The 17259-nt window shown below is 47.3% G+C and overlaps 5 protein-coding genes across 5 annotated transcripts; 2 read left to right on the top strand and 3 right to left on the bottom strand.

The window, feature by feature from the left end:
* Window positions 1-36: 36 nt before the first annotated feature.
* On the top strand, window positions 37-5067 carry DFJ58DRAFT_718370 (uncharacterized protein; the record flags this gene model as incomplete). Its single annotated transcript, XM_041384464.1, has 13 exons — window positions 37-85; window positions 574-996; window positions 1225-1271; window positions 1319-1545; window positions 1594-1698; window positions 1726-1843; window positions 1908-2062; window positions 2160-2255; window positions 2366-2607; window positions 2736-3055; window positions 3083-3481; window positions 4418-4568; window positions 4685-5067. 13 exons carry the CDS (start codon window positions 37-39, stop codon window positions 5065-5067), a joined length of 2715 nt encoding a protein of 904 aa, XP_041239106.1.
* Window positions 5068-5750: 683 nt separating this feature from the next.
* DFJ58DRAFT_858254 (AAA domain-containing protein) lies at window positions 5751-7831 on the bottom strand (the record flags this gene model as incomplete). Its single annotated transcript, XM_041393963.1, has 7 exons — window positions 5751-5806; window positions 6515-6724; window positions 6775-6946; window positions 7007-7065; window positions 7349-7531; window positions 7601-7632; window positions 7689-7831. The coding sequence occupies 7 exons, from the start codon at window positions 7829-7831 to the stop codon at window positions 5751-5753; spliced, it is 855 nt and encodes a 284-aa protein (XP_041239105.1).
* Window positions 7832-8645: 814 nt separating this feature from the next.
* On the bottom strand, window positions 8646-8873 carry DFJ58DRAFT_633133 (uncharacterized protein; the record flags this gene model as incomplete). Its single annotated transcript, XM_041381234.1, has 1 exon — window positions 8646-8873. A coding segment is annotated over one exon (228 nt), but the record flags the coding sequence as incomplete, so codon positions are not given.
* A 3686-nt stretch (window positions 8874-12559) lies between these two features.
* On the top strand, window positions 12560-14089 carry DFJ58DRAFT_916733 (uncharacterized protein; the record flags this gene model as incomplete). The annotated part of the gene is made up of 6 exons (XM_041395492.1): window positions 12560-12595; window positions 12644-12813; window positions 12867-12903; window positions 12973-13273; window positions 13369-13654; window positions 13774-14089. Exons 2-6 carry the CDS (start codon window positions 12683-12685, stop codon window positions 14087-14089), a joined length of 1071 nt encoding a protein of 356 aa, XP_041239103.1. The 5' UTR covers window positions 12560-12595; window positions 12644-12682.
* A 910-nt stretch (window positions 14090-14999) lies between these two features.
* DFJ58DRAFT_810505 (uncharacterized protein) lies at window positions 15000-16010 on the bottom strand. Its single transcript, XM_041391421.1, has 2 exons — window positions 15230-16010; window positions 15000-15172 (listed from the first exon to the last, which is right to left on the bottom strand). Exon 1 carries the CDS (start codon window positions 15945-15947, stop codon window positions 15315-15317), a length of 633 nt encoding a protein of 210 aa, XP_041239102.1. The 5' UTR covers window positions 15948-16010; the 3' UTR covers window positions 15000-15172; window positions 15230-15314.
* Between the last annotated feature and the right edge of the window lie 1249 nt (window positions 16011-17259).

Raw genomic sequence — 17259 nt, 5'->3', positions numbered from 1 at the left:
CGCCTCCTTCCATCCGTCTACTCCCCGTCGCCTTCCATGCAGCCATTACCCTGTCCTACCCATTCCCCCCTGCCCCAGGCCCCCAGTACTGAAGTGGTTCACCTGACTCCCTGCTGATCAGTGAAAACAGGTACTGGGTACCACTCTTTGCCTTGCCTAACCCCTCATCCACCAAAGCGGTTCATATGACTCCCTACTGATCATTGAAAACAGGTGTGAGGGTCATCAGGTTACTTTTCTTAGTTTTGTTTAGTGTTGGTTTGCATGTGTAGCTGACTGGGGACAGTCAGTATCCAAAGTCCCCATGAGATGTGACAATATAGTTTTCCCTGGGCTGATATTCCCCCTTTTTACTTACCTTCACTTACCCACTTTCCTTAGTTTATGTTCGCATTTTTACTGCTTACATAATCATGTCTCCCTTTCACCACTGTCAGTACCAGTCTGAATCACAGTCTTTTGCTTGAGGATATTTCTACTCCCTGAGCTCTGAGTCTAGTACAGAAATCCTTTAGGGTCGAATAGCAGCTAGGCATAGCAATTTTGACCCAACATTTGAAGAGTACTTTACAGAGTTCTCTTCTTGTTGTGTTTCCCACACTGTAAAGGTCAACTACTTTGCACCATTTCTCAATATCATGATGTTCCTCTTGATGTGCTGGTTTTATAGCAGCTCTAATATGAAGTCATTGGTGAAACTGGATCACCTCATCAATGAAGTGATCCTGGTGAAGGAGTTTGAGTGCCTAGATAACTACCATGGTAACCCAGACGACATTCGCTCATCATTCTCTACAAGCGACGATTGGCAGGAGACGAGTGTGAAGATCCATGTCCCAGCAGATGGAGTCATGCATGAGTCACTGGAGGACACACCAGAATTTTCTGTTCCTGGTTTATTTTACCGTCGTCCCCTGGAAGTGATTAAAAATGCCTTCCGTGAAGCATCAGCCGAGCATTTTCATTTCACACCTTTTGAACAACACTATCTCCCCAGTCCTGACAGGCCTCCTGAACGCATCTATTCCAAAATCTACACTTCTCCCATGATGCTTAAAGAACATGATTGTATACACTCTCAACCATGCGAGGATGGGTGTACCCTGGAGACTGTAGTAGCCGCTATCATGCTTTGGTCTGACTCTACCCATCTTGCCAGCTTTGGGACTGCATCTCTTTGGCTGATATATTTGTTTCTTGGAAATCAATCAAAGCATATACAAGGTAAAATGTCTGCATTTGCTGCGCATCATATTGCATATATACCCAAGGTACAAACAAAAAACAGTAATCGTACATTCTCTAATTCATTCACTAGCTTTCCGACACAATACAAGACTTTTATTGTGATACTTTCAGTAAAGCTGCTACATCACAGGTTCTTACACACTGTCATCACGAGCTCATGCAGGCCATCTGGCTACTCCTCATGGACGATGACTTCATGCATGCCTATGAATTTGGCATCATACTCGAGTGCCTTGATGGGATTCGACGGCACATATTTCCTCACTTCTTTACCTATTCTGCTGACTATCCCGAGAAGTACATTCTAAGTTTCTCCAATGGATTGTGACTGATCTTAAAATTTAGAATGCTACTGGCTTGTATAAAGTTCCTTGCTCAGTGTCCATGCCCTCGCTGCTTAACCTTGAAGAGCAAGATCAGGGACTTAGGGAAGAAGGTTGATCGACGCAGGTGAGAGCATTATATTCGCAAAGACAGTCATTGGCTCTGGTTGACAATAACCATAATTCGAGACTTGCTATACAGGAAGGGAGTAAATATAACTAGCAAGCGTGTGAAGGATAACCTTGGTCCCAGGTCACTCATTCCAACACTTGTAAGTACTGTTTATCATCAGCTCACTACCAGCCTGACTCGCTACACTCTAGAGTGCATTTTAGACTCGATTGAAATGCTTTGGGGTCAACTTCTATGAACTTTGTGTCCCTGACCTCCTGCATGAGTTTGAACTGGGTGTGTGGAAGGCAGTGTTTACTCACCTTCTTTGCATTTTATATGCACATGGTGAAGAGGCCATTCAAAACCTGAATCGGAGGTGAGGTATCATTTCACATGTGCGAGAGTCTTCTCATGGCGTCCATGAAGATTTCATCAAGTTCCAACCTTTGGTCATGGAACAATATGTCATTTAGCAACAATGCTTCTGGAATGAAGTGCCTTGCAGGGAGAGACTTTGAAGACTTATTGCAGGTACGTCTCTTATTCAGTATTTTCCAACAACTATCTATGTTATCTTCAGTGTGCCATACTAGTATTCAAGGGCCTCCTCCCATTACCCTACAATGAGTCTCTCCTTGACCTCTTATTTGAGCTTGCTATGTGGCATGGTCTGGTGAAGCTGCGGATGCACACCAACACGACTCAGTCAGTTTCTCAGGAGCTTCTTGAAGGCAACAGCAAAGGAGTATGTTATGAAGGATCTTCCAAGCAAAGAAGCTGCGCGAGGTCATTGTAAAGCCAACAAGGCTGCAAAAGGTACTGGAAGCTCGACTGACCAGGGACCTCGAAGGTCTGGTCAGCAGATGAGCGGGCCAAAAGTACGACATTTTAATTTTCAAACTTATAAGCTCCATGCCCTCAGTGACTATGTGGAAGCAATCTGAAAGTTCGGAACAAGTGATAACTACTCGACGCAGCCAGTATGTTTTTGTTTTTGTATCTACACTCACTTACAAATTTGTTACAGGGAGAATGTGAACACCAATGAGTCAAACGGTTCTATCCTTGTGTGAGCAAGGCGAAATTCACTGCTGGCATAGCTAAGCAGCAATGTCACAAGCGTCTTCTGTGTAAGATGGCAGAAGGATCTCCCTATGAAATGAAGGGAAAGGGCAAGCAAGATGCAGGCAAGGAGAAGAGCAAAGTACTTTGGTTGTCCTCTCCTGATGCACCTGCGCTGCACTTCGAGGACTCGGAACCGCTGCATTACAGTGATCCAGAACACCACTATCACATCTCCACCAGCACTCGGTATCACGTCAATATATACAAGTGGCTGGCGCAACATGAGAGTGATCCCGCGTTGAATGTAAGTTGTCTTGTCTACGTGGAATAGAAGTCTACTAACAATTCACACAAAAACTTTTTACCTCAACTAAAAGACCATCTACTCTCCCGCCTGTGTGGGCTAGAATATGATGGAGACGAGAGAGAATTCACATCTGCTGAGCACAGCACCATAACACTTGTCCGTGAAAAGATATTTCGCCACAAGGTTCTCTGGGTCAATTATACAACTTACGACTTGCACTGTAATCAAGATTCCCTTAATCCTCGGACCAATGCTGATATCATGCTCCTTGCACACGAGGATGGTGGTGATGGCCACCCTTACTGGTATGCTCGAATTCTTGGCATATTCCACGCACTTGTTATTCACACTGGCGAGCATTCAAAATCCCATGAACCCCAGCAAATGGACTTCCTTTGGGTCCGATGGTTCAGCCGAGATCCTGTAACAGAACGGTGTGGGTATCACAACCTGGCAGGCACATATAAGAAAAGTGCTCAGCCAGTATAAGTGAGTCTCAGCTCTGCCTAGCTGCTATACTCGCAGAATGCAAGAATGTTCGACCCTAAAGGGGAAGCAAAGAAAGCAAGGATCCATGGAATGATGCTGATCAACCCTGGTGAATGGCGGTGAAAGCGTGAGAAATGCGCTGAAGGCGCACATGGGAAAGCGAAGTGCGAAGGTATGCGAAGCGCGGGGAGGTAGTGCAAGCAGTGCACAAGTGTAGAAGACGGATACTGAGACTGATAAGAGGTAAAGTGCAGATCTAGACGGATACTGATAGTGCCACTAGCTATAGACTGATGCTAGGGCCTCAAGACGATGATGGATACATGCATTGCATGGAACTAACTGCCAAGTACATGGTGGTCCAAAGATACTGAGTGGTAGGAAGGTAAGGTGGAAAAGTTGGGTGTAAAATGAACATGAAAGTATGTAAGTTCTACCTAAGCGCTCTCCCAGGGCTCGGAGCCGAATAGGGAGCGCTCTAAGTATGTAAATGATGTAAAGTGATGTAAAGTAAGGGTCCATGACAAAATAGGAAGTGTAATATGCCAAATATGGTCAGATAACAAAAAGGGACATACCAAGGGACTAGTTAGATGATGGATGGATGCTCCTGGATGATATGCGATGCGGTGCGCTTAAGCACGAGAAAGCGCGCAAGGCGCGCATGTGGGAATACTGCGCATTGTGCAGGAAAGTGTCACGCCTATGGCACATTTCGCGGGAAGTGGCGCGCTCCATGGTGGAAGTCATAGTGGATGATGGTGCGAGTTGTGCCATGAAGGCCAGTTGTCAGAATTCGTAAACTGAGCCCATATGTGCCTGCAGAAACGCGAGTCTCTACAACGGCACCCCTACACTGCTGGTTGGAAGGTGAAGAGGCTTGAATGGGTAGGTTTCATTCCGAGTGATGACCCTGGAGCCTTTGGTTTCCTGGACCCACAGCAAGTCATCCGCGGAATTCATCTCGTCCCCGCATTTCACTATGGTCATACTGACACCCTTCTTCCACCCTCAATTGCACGTCCGACTCACAACAACAATGAAGATTGGACCTTTTTTTATGTTAATATGTAAGTTTTCTCGTCTATTAGTGCCACCATGTCTTACCTTAGAACCCCATTAGGTTCATCGATTGAGATATGATGATGCGCTTTCGTGGAGGCGGAGTCGGACACAAATCCACCCGGCAAGCCACCGACTGGTTCTTGTCTGACCGTGACAAGTTGGACGAGGGAGGGGAGACCAATGCTGAAGAAGAGTTCAATGATGAGATGGATGATATGGAGATTGAAGATGCAGAGTTTGATTCAGATGAGAGAGAGTTGCGTGGCAACGCTGAGATGGAGGATACCGAGACTGAAGGTGCGGAGCAGCCAGGGCTTGATTCAGATGAGGAGGCAGATGAGGATGAGATAGAAGAATATGGGTATGATGGCATCAAGGAGCTTGAAGAAAGTGACAAGAACAAAGATGAAGATGGGGGGGGGGGGGGGATGATGGAGGTGCCACCAGTGAGGTAGATGATGCTGTCCTGGGAGCTGAGGATGGGGAGGATGACAAGGATGAGGCAGATGATTATGGTGAGCTTTGATATTGTTACTTATGATGTATGCCTGTATAAACGCCCTTGTATGTTCTTGAAAATATTTCACCAACATTATAAAGTGTATCTCAGGCTGGCAGCATCATGCAAATGGCTTAAATTATTTTACGCTAAATGAATGTACATGCAAGATGCTTGCCAGGCTGGTAGAGTCATACAAACGCCTCGAATTATTTCACCCCAAATCGATGCGCATACAATGTCCATAGCAGGTTGGCATCGGAATAGAATAGGTAAATTAGCATATTTGGCCATTAATGATTTTGTCGCTTTTGTTGACGTAGTACTTCGATGGATGCGATCACAAGTAGACGCCAATGTGATGGAACACCTCAGTGACAGAGCCATGTCTGACACACACCACCACGAGGAATCAACCAGCATAAATACAGTGCCATGATGTGGTACAAAAAATACCAGCTTCACTGGACTGGTCCATTTGAGGGTAAGTGTGCTCCTTGGCTGCAAATATAATCCGAGTCTGGTGCCATAATCAAGAAGTGGAAGAATGGATGGACATGTTGACTACCCACTTGGTGGAGGGCGAGGCACAACAGTAGGTATGGCTGCAGGGCGGGTGACAGATTCGGCACTCAGTGCTCAGTGTCTGACCTTGGCATCAAGGTGGCCTCCAAGAGGTTGACTGTCCCTGTGAGCTTTATGACATCGACGTGCATGCTAAGTACAAGTTTCCATATGCAAATGGTTCAACATAACGAGTCTCTACGTGGACTCTGGCTTATAGCATGTACATACATCAATTGCCATAAGATACAAAATTCAGGTGCAAGATGCCTCGAGTAAGTTGAAGAAAGTTCCAAAGCTCATCCAAGAAGCGCAATGTAGACAGTTCAAATCACTTGAAAATGCCATTGACGATATCAAGACTGTTGGACCAGGCACGGACTGCAAGGGAAACCCAAGGCCAAACCTCTATAGCGGGAGGCGGCAGCTCTATCTTTCGCTCGAAGGGCCGATCACGAGGACAACTGACTATGAGCCTGGACTCCAGGCACGGCGCCAGGATCCCTGGCACTCCGACGGAGGACCAGACAACCCTGCTGCTAAACTCCTTTCACTGTGCCAGGATCCCTGGCACTCCGACGGAGGACCAGACAACCCTGCTGCTAAACTCCTTTCACTGCGCCAGGGGCCCAGGCACTCCGACGGAGGACCAGACAACACTGCTGCTAAACTCCTCTCACTGCGCCAGGAACCCAGGCACTCTGATGGAGGCTTCTGGCTCCAACTCCGGCTCGGTGATACGAGGGGACCTGCGCCAGACATCCCTGCTACTAAACTCCATCCACTGTGCCAGGACCCCAGGCCCTCCGACAGAGGGCTTGCGCCAGACCCTGCTACACTGTCCTGCCAGGCCTGAGGGCCCATGGTAACAGCAAGCTTCCCGACTAGCGTGCCTGCTGCTTGACCCCTCATCACGAAATCACGGCTCGTGCAAATGATCATGCTTTTCTTGCATCGTGTCAGCATGACGTTAGTCCTGCGCACGTTCTTCAAGAACCCTACGCCCTGGGAACGGACTAGAGAGACAATTATATGATCCTCCTCATTTCCTGCACCGAACATCAGCCAGATCCTTCCAGAATGTTAAGGAATAACTTGCCTTGGAAGGAGTCCACGTTGAAGCACTTGTCTTCCCACAGAAGCTCCGCTGATTTTAGTTGCTCTTCAATCTTAGTCCTCTGAGCATCGTATGGGGTGAGGATCTTGAACTTCTTGCCCTGGGTTTCATATAAACGGGCGAGGCCGATAACCGCGGATATTTCCTTTTGATTCTAATACAAAAAACGAAAGGCTGAGATTCACATTCACGAAGGTGAGGAAGAAAGGCGTACTATCCAGCTGTGTCCCACTGACTCCTCCCGACCCATTTTGACATCGAGGAAACGACATGCTGTTTTGCTGGTGTCGTCGTGCTTAGTCTTCAGCTTTTTATTGTATACATGGTCGGAAATGAAGTCTCCAATGACGACTGGCATGCGGTCTGGATGGAGTTGAAACAATGAGGAGATGAAGTTGGGATACGAGCTTACACTGGATATCCAAAAACTGTGCCTGCTTCCGGAGGTGAGGGAACTCAAACACACTTCGTAGCTGCCCAATATCATCTTGGCCGTATGGCGCCACTAAGATCCAAGTCAGTACAGGTTAATGATGAAATACTAACCGGGTCTCACGCTGCTTGTCATCACCGATGAACACCATCTTTTTGAGGCTGTTCTGGAAATGCTGAAGCAGCGGCACGTAGTCTCCCACTTCGATTTGACTTGCCTCGTCAAATATCACGGTTTGTACCGAGACAATACGAGTGATGGTATCGATATTGGGATTGGATAGCGTGCTCAACGTGCAAAGTATGACTCTTGCGCCGAGCAAAAGTCGACTTATTTCAACGACAGAGCCACCAAATAGGTCGGATCATATGAAACAATGTTCCAGGCTCTGGTAGAGGTCTTCGTGCCTGCAATACGAAAACAAAAATCAGTGTGACGGAGGTGTGAGAAAGGTGCGACATACCAGTCATGATGGAAGTCCTTGGAAACAAGAAGCTTGAAATCGCGGAAGCCAACCTTGTCAAGCTTTTCTGTGATATTCCTCACAGCAACGTTGGACTGCGCCACAAGCCAAATCGTACGCTCCTTAGGGCCGGTTTTAATCATGCTATTGACACTGGCCGCTATGACTGTTGTTTTGCCAGTGCCAGGAGGACCGTGAATTAACAATACACGATCTGTGTCCGATTGCGAAATAATTCGCTCCACTGCGACAGATTGCGAGGAGTTCAATTTACTGTCAGGATAATCGATGACCGATGTGATGGAAGTATCCTGGGACGGCCACGATACGTTTAATGACGGCGCCCAGATACTACAGAAGAATGGATGTTCGGTCAACGTTATGGTACCTTGAAGTGCCTTCAGCACTACATCTTCTTTGTGTGATTCAGCGGCTGTCAAGTCTCCTTTCCCAACAGTTGTCACGGTGAGGACCTTGCTCGAAGCATGTACCTCGCCATCGATGTTAATATGAGCCTGTTTTCCATCTATTTGCTTTGCGCGACCAGTGACCATTGTCCGCTTATCTCCAAGCATCGTTTCGATTTGGATGACCTGCAAGTGCGAAAGTTCAGAGTTGGTGGCATACCGTCTCACGAATTTACATACTTGGTTCGCCATTTCTAGACTTCATGATACGCGTACTAAAGCGAGTGCACTCGAGGTTGACCTTACCCTTCTTGTGGTTGAAGTCTGCTTTGACATGGTTGACGACTTCCCTTGGTTTCATAGAGTCCAAAATTTCAGCGTCCCGAGAGATCTTTGCCAGGGCGCTCAGATGCTACATTATCAATCAGAGGGAGGCGCCCATGACGGGATGAAGATTACATACACCATCTGGTATTATGTCTGTGGCGATTCGAGATAAGGCAGCATATCTAAGCATCATGACATCCAGTGTAGCAGCGCGACATGCTGCCCAAGCTTGAAGCGCCACATCTTTGGTTGCTGTGTCCCCATCTTCATGAGTGAAGAGGGTTTTCAGGTTTGACTTCTGGAGTAAGATCTCGCCCCCCAAGGCGTCCATAATTGCCTGGAAGGAGCGCCGACCACTGTTGGACACCGACAGGATGTCCACTCCGGCATTGATCCGAAGTGAGAGCTCCAGGAAGAGACCGATTGCGATTCTGTCTATCCTGTACCCATAGAGTTTAATATCACTATTACACAGAATTTCGTCTTGTATAAGGATGCGTCCTCAGGAAAGCTGAGGTTGTTGTTCCTGGTTCCCCTTCTTCTTCTGCTGTTGCAGGTTCTGTTTGTTCGCAGAGAAGAAGTGGATGACGAGCGCTTTGGTAAGCGTTGCAAATGCTAAAGACGAAAGAGTACAGTCGAGGCGATACGTGGCTGCTACTCCAACAGTGGCGCCTTGAGCCGAGTTGATAAGACACTGTAAGACTGGAAAAGAAACATTGAGCTCGTCGACATCTTCAACGGTTATGGGCTCATAACGAGCATGATAAACGTTCTGTTGCAGAGTGAAGTACGTGTGGGTCATGGGTTTAAGAGATGAAGAGAGAAAGCGCACAATGACAATGCGTTGAACGTGCGTATGTATGTAGGAACGTGGTCCAAGGCCAGAGCTATTTATTGCTGGATAAGCGTCTACTGTCCATGAATGGTAACGACATTTTACAGGAAGTGACCAGTGAAAGGGGGACGAGGAACCACGCATAGGCTGTGCTTGGGAAGAACAGGTACTTTGTGTGTCCAGTATCCCAGAGTAACTACAATCCAGCGTCACTCAGCGCCGATGATCCATCCAGCTTTAAGGTGGGCCACGTACTATTATGGTACGCGCAATCGGCAGCCCCCAGAAGTCGGCACTTTCACAAAACTCGTGTTTCCAGCTACCTAAACACAAAACGCGATAAGTCACATTTCAAGAAAACACGGTATCCGAGTCACATCACTACCAACCAAACTCAGCACAGCCACTCCTGCGCTCTTCTTTTCCTCCTCATGGCAACTCCTGTAATTGTCGGTGTAGGAGCTATCATAGCTGCTCTTATCGGACGATATCTTGTCCGCAATGGTGTTATTGACCGACCAATGAGTAAAGGGTGGTTTTAAAGCGACAATGGATCGGAAGGAGGCCGTTACAAGGGCGCTTAAAGTTAAACCGCCCAATGCCCAAGCCCACGAGGTTCCTATAGTGCAATCCTTGAGTTAAAGTTTGCAATTTCAGCACTCTATCACCTAGTGTCTGACGGCAGTACTTTAGGGTGTATACTAACTCTCTGCTCAATACAAGGGTGATCTAGCCGCTTGGTTCCGTGATCTCGTTCGCGTGAACAAGGAGGCCACTTCTAAGACCTATTGCTGGCGAACTTTGGATGGGCAAGTTTTATGTGACGGATCCCCCAACTTCGTCACTTTGTATCTTGGGATTCCTGTGATGCTGATAGTCGAGTTTGGTGATATCCTTCATCGTGACAACAAATGGAACATTCCGAAGCACATAAGGCCCCTCACAAAAGAAGCCGAAGAACAGCATTCCCTCATTTATGGTGTGGTCGGCCTCGCCTTTTGTGACCCCACACCAAAGCTGGCACACTTCGTTGCTCGCTACTCACCTGACGGCAAGAGGGTTTATCATTATGATGACCTTTCTCATGGTGGATACGCACAATTGATGAAGAATGCAACTCTCAGAAGCCATCTTGTGGGCAATTTGCACGACATCCCTGCACCAGTGGGCTTCAATGTTCATGGTGTTGTGTATAGGTTGCGTGGTGGCTCTGACGCGCAGAACTTCTTTGCTCAATATCAAATGGCGGCTGCAGAACGGTTGCACCATGTCCACGTCGAATGTGACCTGCAATCATCAAGTTCGATTCCAACCATTTCTTTGTCTCGCCCTGGTATATCTTCCGTCCATCCGGACAATCTTATTTGGCTCAAAAACCCTGCAACTACGCAGAATATAGAATACGAGCAGGTAGTAACATCGAACACAGGCAGTAATTCCAAGAAACCACCACAAGGTTCTTCATTGCTCGGATTTCCATTACATGATGTGCGTGCGCATTGTGATTCAAACTTATCTACCTTGGTTTTGTGCTGATGAAAGGCGGACAACCTGACAGTACTCGTCCACTTGCATTCTTTGGCTTCATCCTCCCTAAATGAATGTAAAACCCGGCATACCCCTACAATGTAAAATCTATACTGCGTTAGGGGAATTGAAGAGGATCTGGACGCGCGCAGTGCAGAGGACTGATGGACGGAACTGGTCAGGTGAACCGGGGAAGGACTGGGTGACAGAACCAGTTCATCAGGCAGGGACTTGATGAGAGGCCAGATTTTACTCATGTGAGAGTGAAGGACGTTGTCCTGGCTCGCGACAGGTGAGTGCGAGGTCGAGGACGGAAAGTCGACCTTCAGTGTTAGGAAACGGTAGGATTACAGGCATCAGTCACAAATGATACCTATCATACCTCAATTGAATTTTTTTTTTTTAAAAAATACCTGTCGAAAACTGGGTTAAAAATCGAGCATCGAACGCAAGACGATCTCAGTCAGGCAAAGACAGCGGTGCATGAGGATCAATTGCAGTATGGCATGGCACGTTTCTTTTGTACGCTAAATTCAGCGCTTCTGTAAGATATTAGAGAGATACGAAATGATTGGGGTGGTCCTGTGCGGGTATGAGGATGGAGGGAACTTTTGAGATTTTTTTCACTCGTGACTGTAGATTTAGCATGAGTATGACGAAACGATTCGGAGGTGATATGGAGTAACCTACCTCCAAGTTTGATAGGTTGGCCTTCCCAGCATGGTGGTGCATTGACAAGGAGAATCGAGGATGGGTTGAGTGGTGCGGAATGAGTACTAGGACGAGAAGGGAGTTGAAGTGAAAGGGAGCCTGTCTAGTACAAACAGTGTTTACAAACCGCTGAAAACGACGTCAAGTGCATGACAGAAAGGCCGAATATATGACCTGGAGTCCAATTGAGCTGATGTCATGGTAGAGGATGCCTGAGAGTGAGGTGAAAAGAAAGGCGACGGTGTGCAAGAGTATGAGCAACTGGAGAAAGGGGGCCGATGGATCTGTGCTGCAGCTGAGTGTGACATCCGATGATAAAAAGTTGGCACCCCACAGAGGCGCCAATTAATTGTTCTCAAATCAATGCTGAGAAGGGGTCTGTTACGCATTCGGTCGGTCTGGAAGCCCACAATATAATAACGTTACAATATGGACGTCCAAACCAACGAAAAGGATACATCTCAGGAAGGAGCTAGCTCATCAGTGGCGTTCACATTCGCTGCACTTTCCAATCGGATAGAGGGCATAAGACGTGTAGTTAGCCAATGTATCAGTGGTAGAAGGACGGACAATACCGGAGATGCAGTAACCAAACATTGAAGAAACCAGGTACAACTTACAAGTCCACGCTGATAGGAAACTGCCTGTGTCTTGTGCGGAGGAACAAAAATCAAACGAATGACGACTTTAAAGGGACGATGCTACTAGTTGCATCCATGTGCTCGTTTGTTGGAGGAATATCGAATTTTTCAGGAAGTCGTCATCGTTGCTGAGCCTGGAAGCGCCTACTGAATCTGATGAGTCTTGCAAAGAAAACTCGACGATCAATTGATGACTGGCCAAGCGCCCTACGTCTCTCACAAAATCGAGGTCCATGTACAGAAATGACGAGTAGATTCTTGATGCTGAGAGCAACGCAACGATACTAGCAGCAAATAACTGGACCGGAGAGGGATACATGACAAGGTAATCTCAGTGAGGGCTATTTGCCACTATTCGGTGTTTGCCGAAGATGCGATTGACTCAGACCGAGGACTCGGAGTTGGAACTCGGGAGGCCCTGCACTTGTTCGAGGTCATCATTTACATAGATCACATTGGGTTTTGAATTTTCTTTTTGGGTGACAGTAAGCTAATTCGAACCACTAGTGATGTGCATGTTTCCCACTGTTTTCATCTCATCTGCCAATGCCGAGTCTTTTTCTCCTTCCAAGTGGACCTGACACTCGGACGCACTGGCAGTTGGTCGTACGGTTGGAAGTAAGAACCAAGACTTATACGCTCTCCTGCAGGATAGGGGCTTTGAAATTTTGCCTTAGGTGAGACTCTGGTCTCTTTTTCAAGTTTCATCACCATGAACCAGGATATGAAGCCCCAGTTTCTGTTTCTCTATTCTTCGGTGTACGTCTGTGAGCATCATTTCACTTGTCGTCATCGATACTCCTAAGTGGGATTTTGTACTGACATTCATCTTACAGGTATGTAAAGGCCTTCGTGAGACATACTTGTCATCTTCTGAGCTTCAGTACATTGTTAAACTCGGTGGTCAACGACTGCTCCCTGTCGGCCTCGGAGCTTACAACTACACTCCCATTTCAGAGCGCCTACGACTCCTGAGGGACAAGGCTCACGCATGGTTTAAGTTTGACACTCGACCCGTCCAAACAGCCGTTGTACCAGAAACGTTTGTAGATGCGAAACATTTGTCTCCAATGGGCACCTCTGCCTTGGCCATGGTGACGGCCCAGGCTTTGCCAAAATATCTTCAATACTGCCAAAGTCCACAAAACAAGGAATCAACCGTGAATGACACTGTCCTGAACCGCTGTTATTGATTCCCAATGCACACATCAATGATGTACTCATCGACCCAGAGCAAAACCTAGTTGCTGCTGCATATGAAATCATTGACAAATCGGGTGCCTATATCGACCTTTTGGCTTTGGATGGAGATGGTTCCCACCCCCGAGCTGTTGGACCGACACTGTCTACGGTGCCGGGGTTTCCTGGACGTCAGAACATTATCCAGAGATGTGAGAGTTGGAGGCTTGGCGGTCTGGAGAGGCATATTGCTCTCTGGCATCTCCTGCTACTCCGTGATCCAGACGGGATCCTATGGTGGTTGCAGATTTGGGACCGGCTCATTCGACAACGCCCAATGTGAGTGGGCCCTCTCAGAAACTTAATGGTTGATGCTCGGTTTAGTGCATTCTCAGGGATACTTTATTCACTATCGGGCTCGAGGATTCAATTGATTCCTGTTTCCTCGGAAACAACAGATTGCTAATTGCCGGCGACAATTTGAAGGTCTATTCAATCGAGGATATGTCCCAGGCACCGCAGTTGCTGGCATGTTTCTTGTTGCCTTTCCTAGTTGAAGCCGTCAAATGCTTTCCTTCAAAGGACAATATCGCACATATTTCACAGACGGGGATACAACACACAAGTTGGGCCTCAGACCCTAGTGATCGAGTACTATCCCTTATCACAGCCTCTCCTTTGGCCCTTTTTGTCATTCCCCTAGCACTTTTTCCGAGTTCGACTTCTTCGAAGAAATGGCAACGGCAATACCTTGGAAGGATTGGGGCCCTTTAAGTACTCGTATTTAAGAGCACGACTGCGGCTTCGGCGTTGGCGTTGGCGGGAGTCGAGTCTTGAGGGCAGTCCCTACAGCACAAAGCATGGATGACTCGGACGACCCTACTATGGAGTATAGATTACATATGATGGACTTCAGTCCATTAGCTGTTCTGCACCGGCAAGGTCTAGGACGAGTGGTGAGAGAGCCATCTATGATAGACTTAGAGGGAGAGTTGGTAACAACGTCTTTGGCTTATGTCGAGGTCGTGTCGAGCAGAAATCCATTTCGCAGGACGATGCAACCCTCTTTTGGATTGATAACGACAGAATTTACGCATTTCATATGGATACGGAAAGTGTAGGCTCTTCCCTGTTTCAAGGACTCCAGTACAAGCTGATTTGTATCCACAGCTTGAGGTCATCGAAATTTAGTGCGGGGACTATTTGTGATTCTGAATCCGCTTCCGAGGTTCCCCGGGGATGCAATGATGGATTGATACTCGCTCAGAAGCCTCAGGCATGCTGATCCACTTGTTGACAAATGCCACACACGACGATAGCTTGTCAAAGAACTAGACCGGGTGAGGGAGCTGGACTAGGTGACCGCAACAGCTATTTGCTTTCCAGTATTTGCCGAAGATGAAGTTCCACTACACCCGCCGCAAAGGAAGACCACCATAGAAACCCAAAGATGGGTCACTCACCCGTTCTCATCGATCTCTTCCCTCCCTATCCTCATTCTTAGTTTTGAGTATTATGAAGATTCCATGCTGAGCGCCTCGTCAATATCACTAGTCCTCCACACCACTATCCCACTAGTACTTCTCACACTCAAAACAGACCCGCGATGTTTTTTTTACTATTGATCATAACGGGTTGGAGAACTCCGCTCGAAGCCTCACTGCATAAAGGTGGCGGGAAAATGGCAGGTCTACTTCAATAACAGTCCTGTTTCAGGAGAGTCGAGACCTGCCATTTTGTGGACACCCTTCAGAATTAAGGTGTCGGTGACTTGGCTCTCCGACCTCCCTGCACTCCAAGTTAAATCAAGTAAGCGCAGCCTTCTCATGCAGCGGCCATTATCAGAACGACGCAGCCCTAAGGCAATGGCAATTATGTGTTAACACAGACACTGGTTTCAGGGCAGGTACGTACCACTGGTCAAACCTCAACGAAGATACATGGTACTCTACATCATTCGTGGTCCTGGTTATCAACGTATTGTCTATCGGATGGAAGTTCAAGAGCTGGTAAGGACATAATGATCGTCATGGTCTGCTTCTTTACTCCCCAAATGTTCCACCGAACGAGGATAAGCCGGCAGTTCTTCACTCGGTTCTTGCGAACAACCATCCTTAACCATGTGCTCGGTCCAGCTTTCTAAACTGTGATTTGGATACTGATCTGGAGTGGGAACGTGAGACGGATATGGATACAGCTTCTCTATCTCACGGGACCGATAGCGCCTGGGAACGTTGGACGGAGAGATCTCGTCACCGATCAAGTGAGATGATATGTGATCTGTAGCACTTGATGGTGATCTATTCCCAGAATACTCTGCGAGGCAAGAATCGGAATATTGGATGAATGATGAGCTTCCGCTGCTTGGACGGACAGCACCGCTGGCACTCTGGAACTTGAGCCCCACCTGTGACTCAACTTGCGTTGGCCTTGCGGTTGAAAGGAAATTGAAAGGTGTTACAGAAAGTTGTTGTGCCCTGCGACGGCGCAGCACGATAAAAGTTAGGAGGGCCAGAAGTACGACCGCTCCCACAGTTCCTCCTATGAGGGCGCCTATGGTCGGAGGTAGTAACTGAGGCTTTGGAGTGCTGTCAGGCACTGATGATGGTTGAGGCGACGGGCTCGAGACCATAACAATGGTGGTCGATGTAACTGCTGAGGGGAGAGGCCAAAGCAATGTGGTGGTGGTTGCGAGTATTTGGTATGTCGAGGCGACTGTAGTGTAAGCAACATCTACAGCCGAATTACTACTAGGAGAGTCCCCACTCGCCGATGATAATGTTGTGTCAGGATATGAGCTCGTCGACTGGGATAGGCTGTAACTACCAGTTGAAGAGGGTCCACGGGAAATTGTTGAACAGCTAGAGGTATCATCTACTGAAGTGCCACATAAATTTGACAGCTGAGGAGTATTGTAGGCAGATGACGTAGAAGCAACAACGGTAGTATGAATCGATTCGGGATATGTGGACGAAGATGTGGGGAGTAACGGAAGTCCGGTACTAGGATATCCGAGAACTGGGCAATTGGAAGAACAAGAAGATGTAAAGAAAGGTTGGGCGTCTGGGATATCCACTTGACGTTGGGAAATATGAGTTTCTGCCAAAAGTCGCGGTGCTCCAATCGCAAAGTTCCCAACTTCGCTAGGTTCCGACACTCTGCGCTTAACATATGATGCGGCTGTGATTGCACTAGCCTGCTCATTTGAGAAATGATCACTGTCAGATGAAGTGCAGTCTACGCAGTTAACCCCGGGCTCGTCTAACAGCTGTAGACCATCTTAGTTGAGCATCAGAAAACGAGAAGAAAGTTGATACCTACGCACATCTGCATTGGTATTTCGTGTTCGGCCCAACAACTCAGGTACAGTTTCCAACGAAGAGTGCTGAGTCTCGTCGTAGTTTAACGAACGTGAACGATATATTAGATGATTGCGAAATAAAACATTAAAGCGAGTGTGAGGGGGAGGGGGAGTCCGAGTCATTTCTCCTTTCGACCAAGAAATCTTGGGGTTGGGAGAATTATGTCGGTGAGATCGACCCTATTTGTACTACACGAGTGAGATGAACTTTCCGAACACCCCGAGTGACGACCAAACGTTTCAGCAGTGCCGGAGTGATCGTAGATCGGTCGTGAGATCTTGAAATATGATAATTAATAGTAACTCCGTGGCCGAGGTTGATGCTGCTGAAATAAGTAGTAAGTAACTGTGCTTTAACGCACCATTAAGTTAAGCATTGTAGACCTACAATCGACGGAAGTTTGGTGCTTACTATTTAATCATCTGGCCGCAGTTCTAGTACAACAGCCATTATGATGTGTTTAACAGAGAAATCGTAAATGATGTGACTAAACACTGCAACGTTGACAGATGATCAGATGCCTCTCTATGGTTTCAACAGTCATAATTATACCAATATTACAACGTTCTTGAGTGATTCGCA

Source organism: Suillus subalutaceus (genome assembly GCF_016647625.1).
Source record: "Suillus subalutaceus strain FC151 chromosome Unknown DFJ58scaffold_134, whole genome shotgun sequence".
NCBI lineage: Eukaryota > Fungi > Basidiomycota > Agaricomycetes > Boletales > Suillaceae > Suillus > Suillus subalutaceus.
Note: the sequence above shows the minus strand (reverse complement) of the source record. Positions and strands in the feature narration are given on the sequence as shown.

Coding starts and splice junctions, on each gene's coding strand:
- DFJ58DRAFT_810505 (XM_041391421.1), bottom strand. CDS start 15,947: ATGGTCTCGAGCCCGTCGCCTCAACCATCATCAGTGCCTGACAGCACT.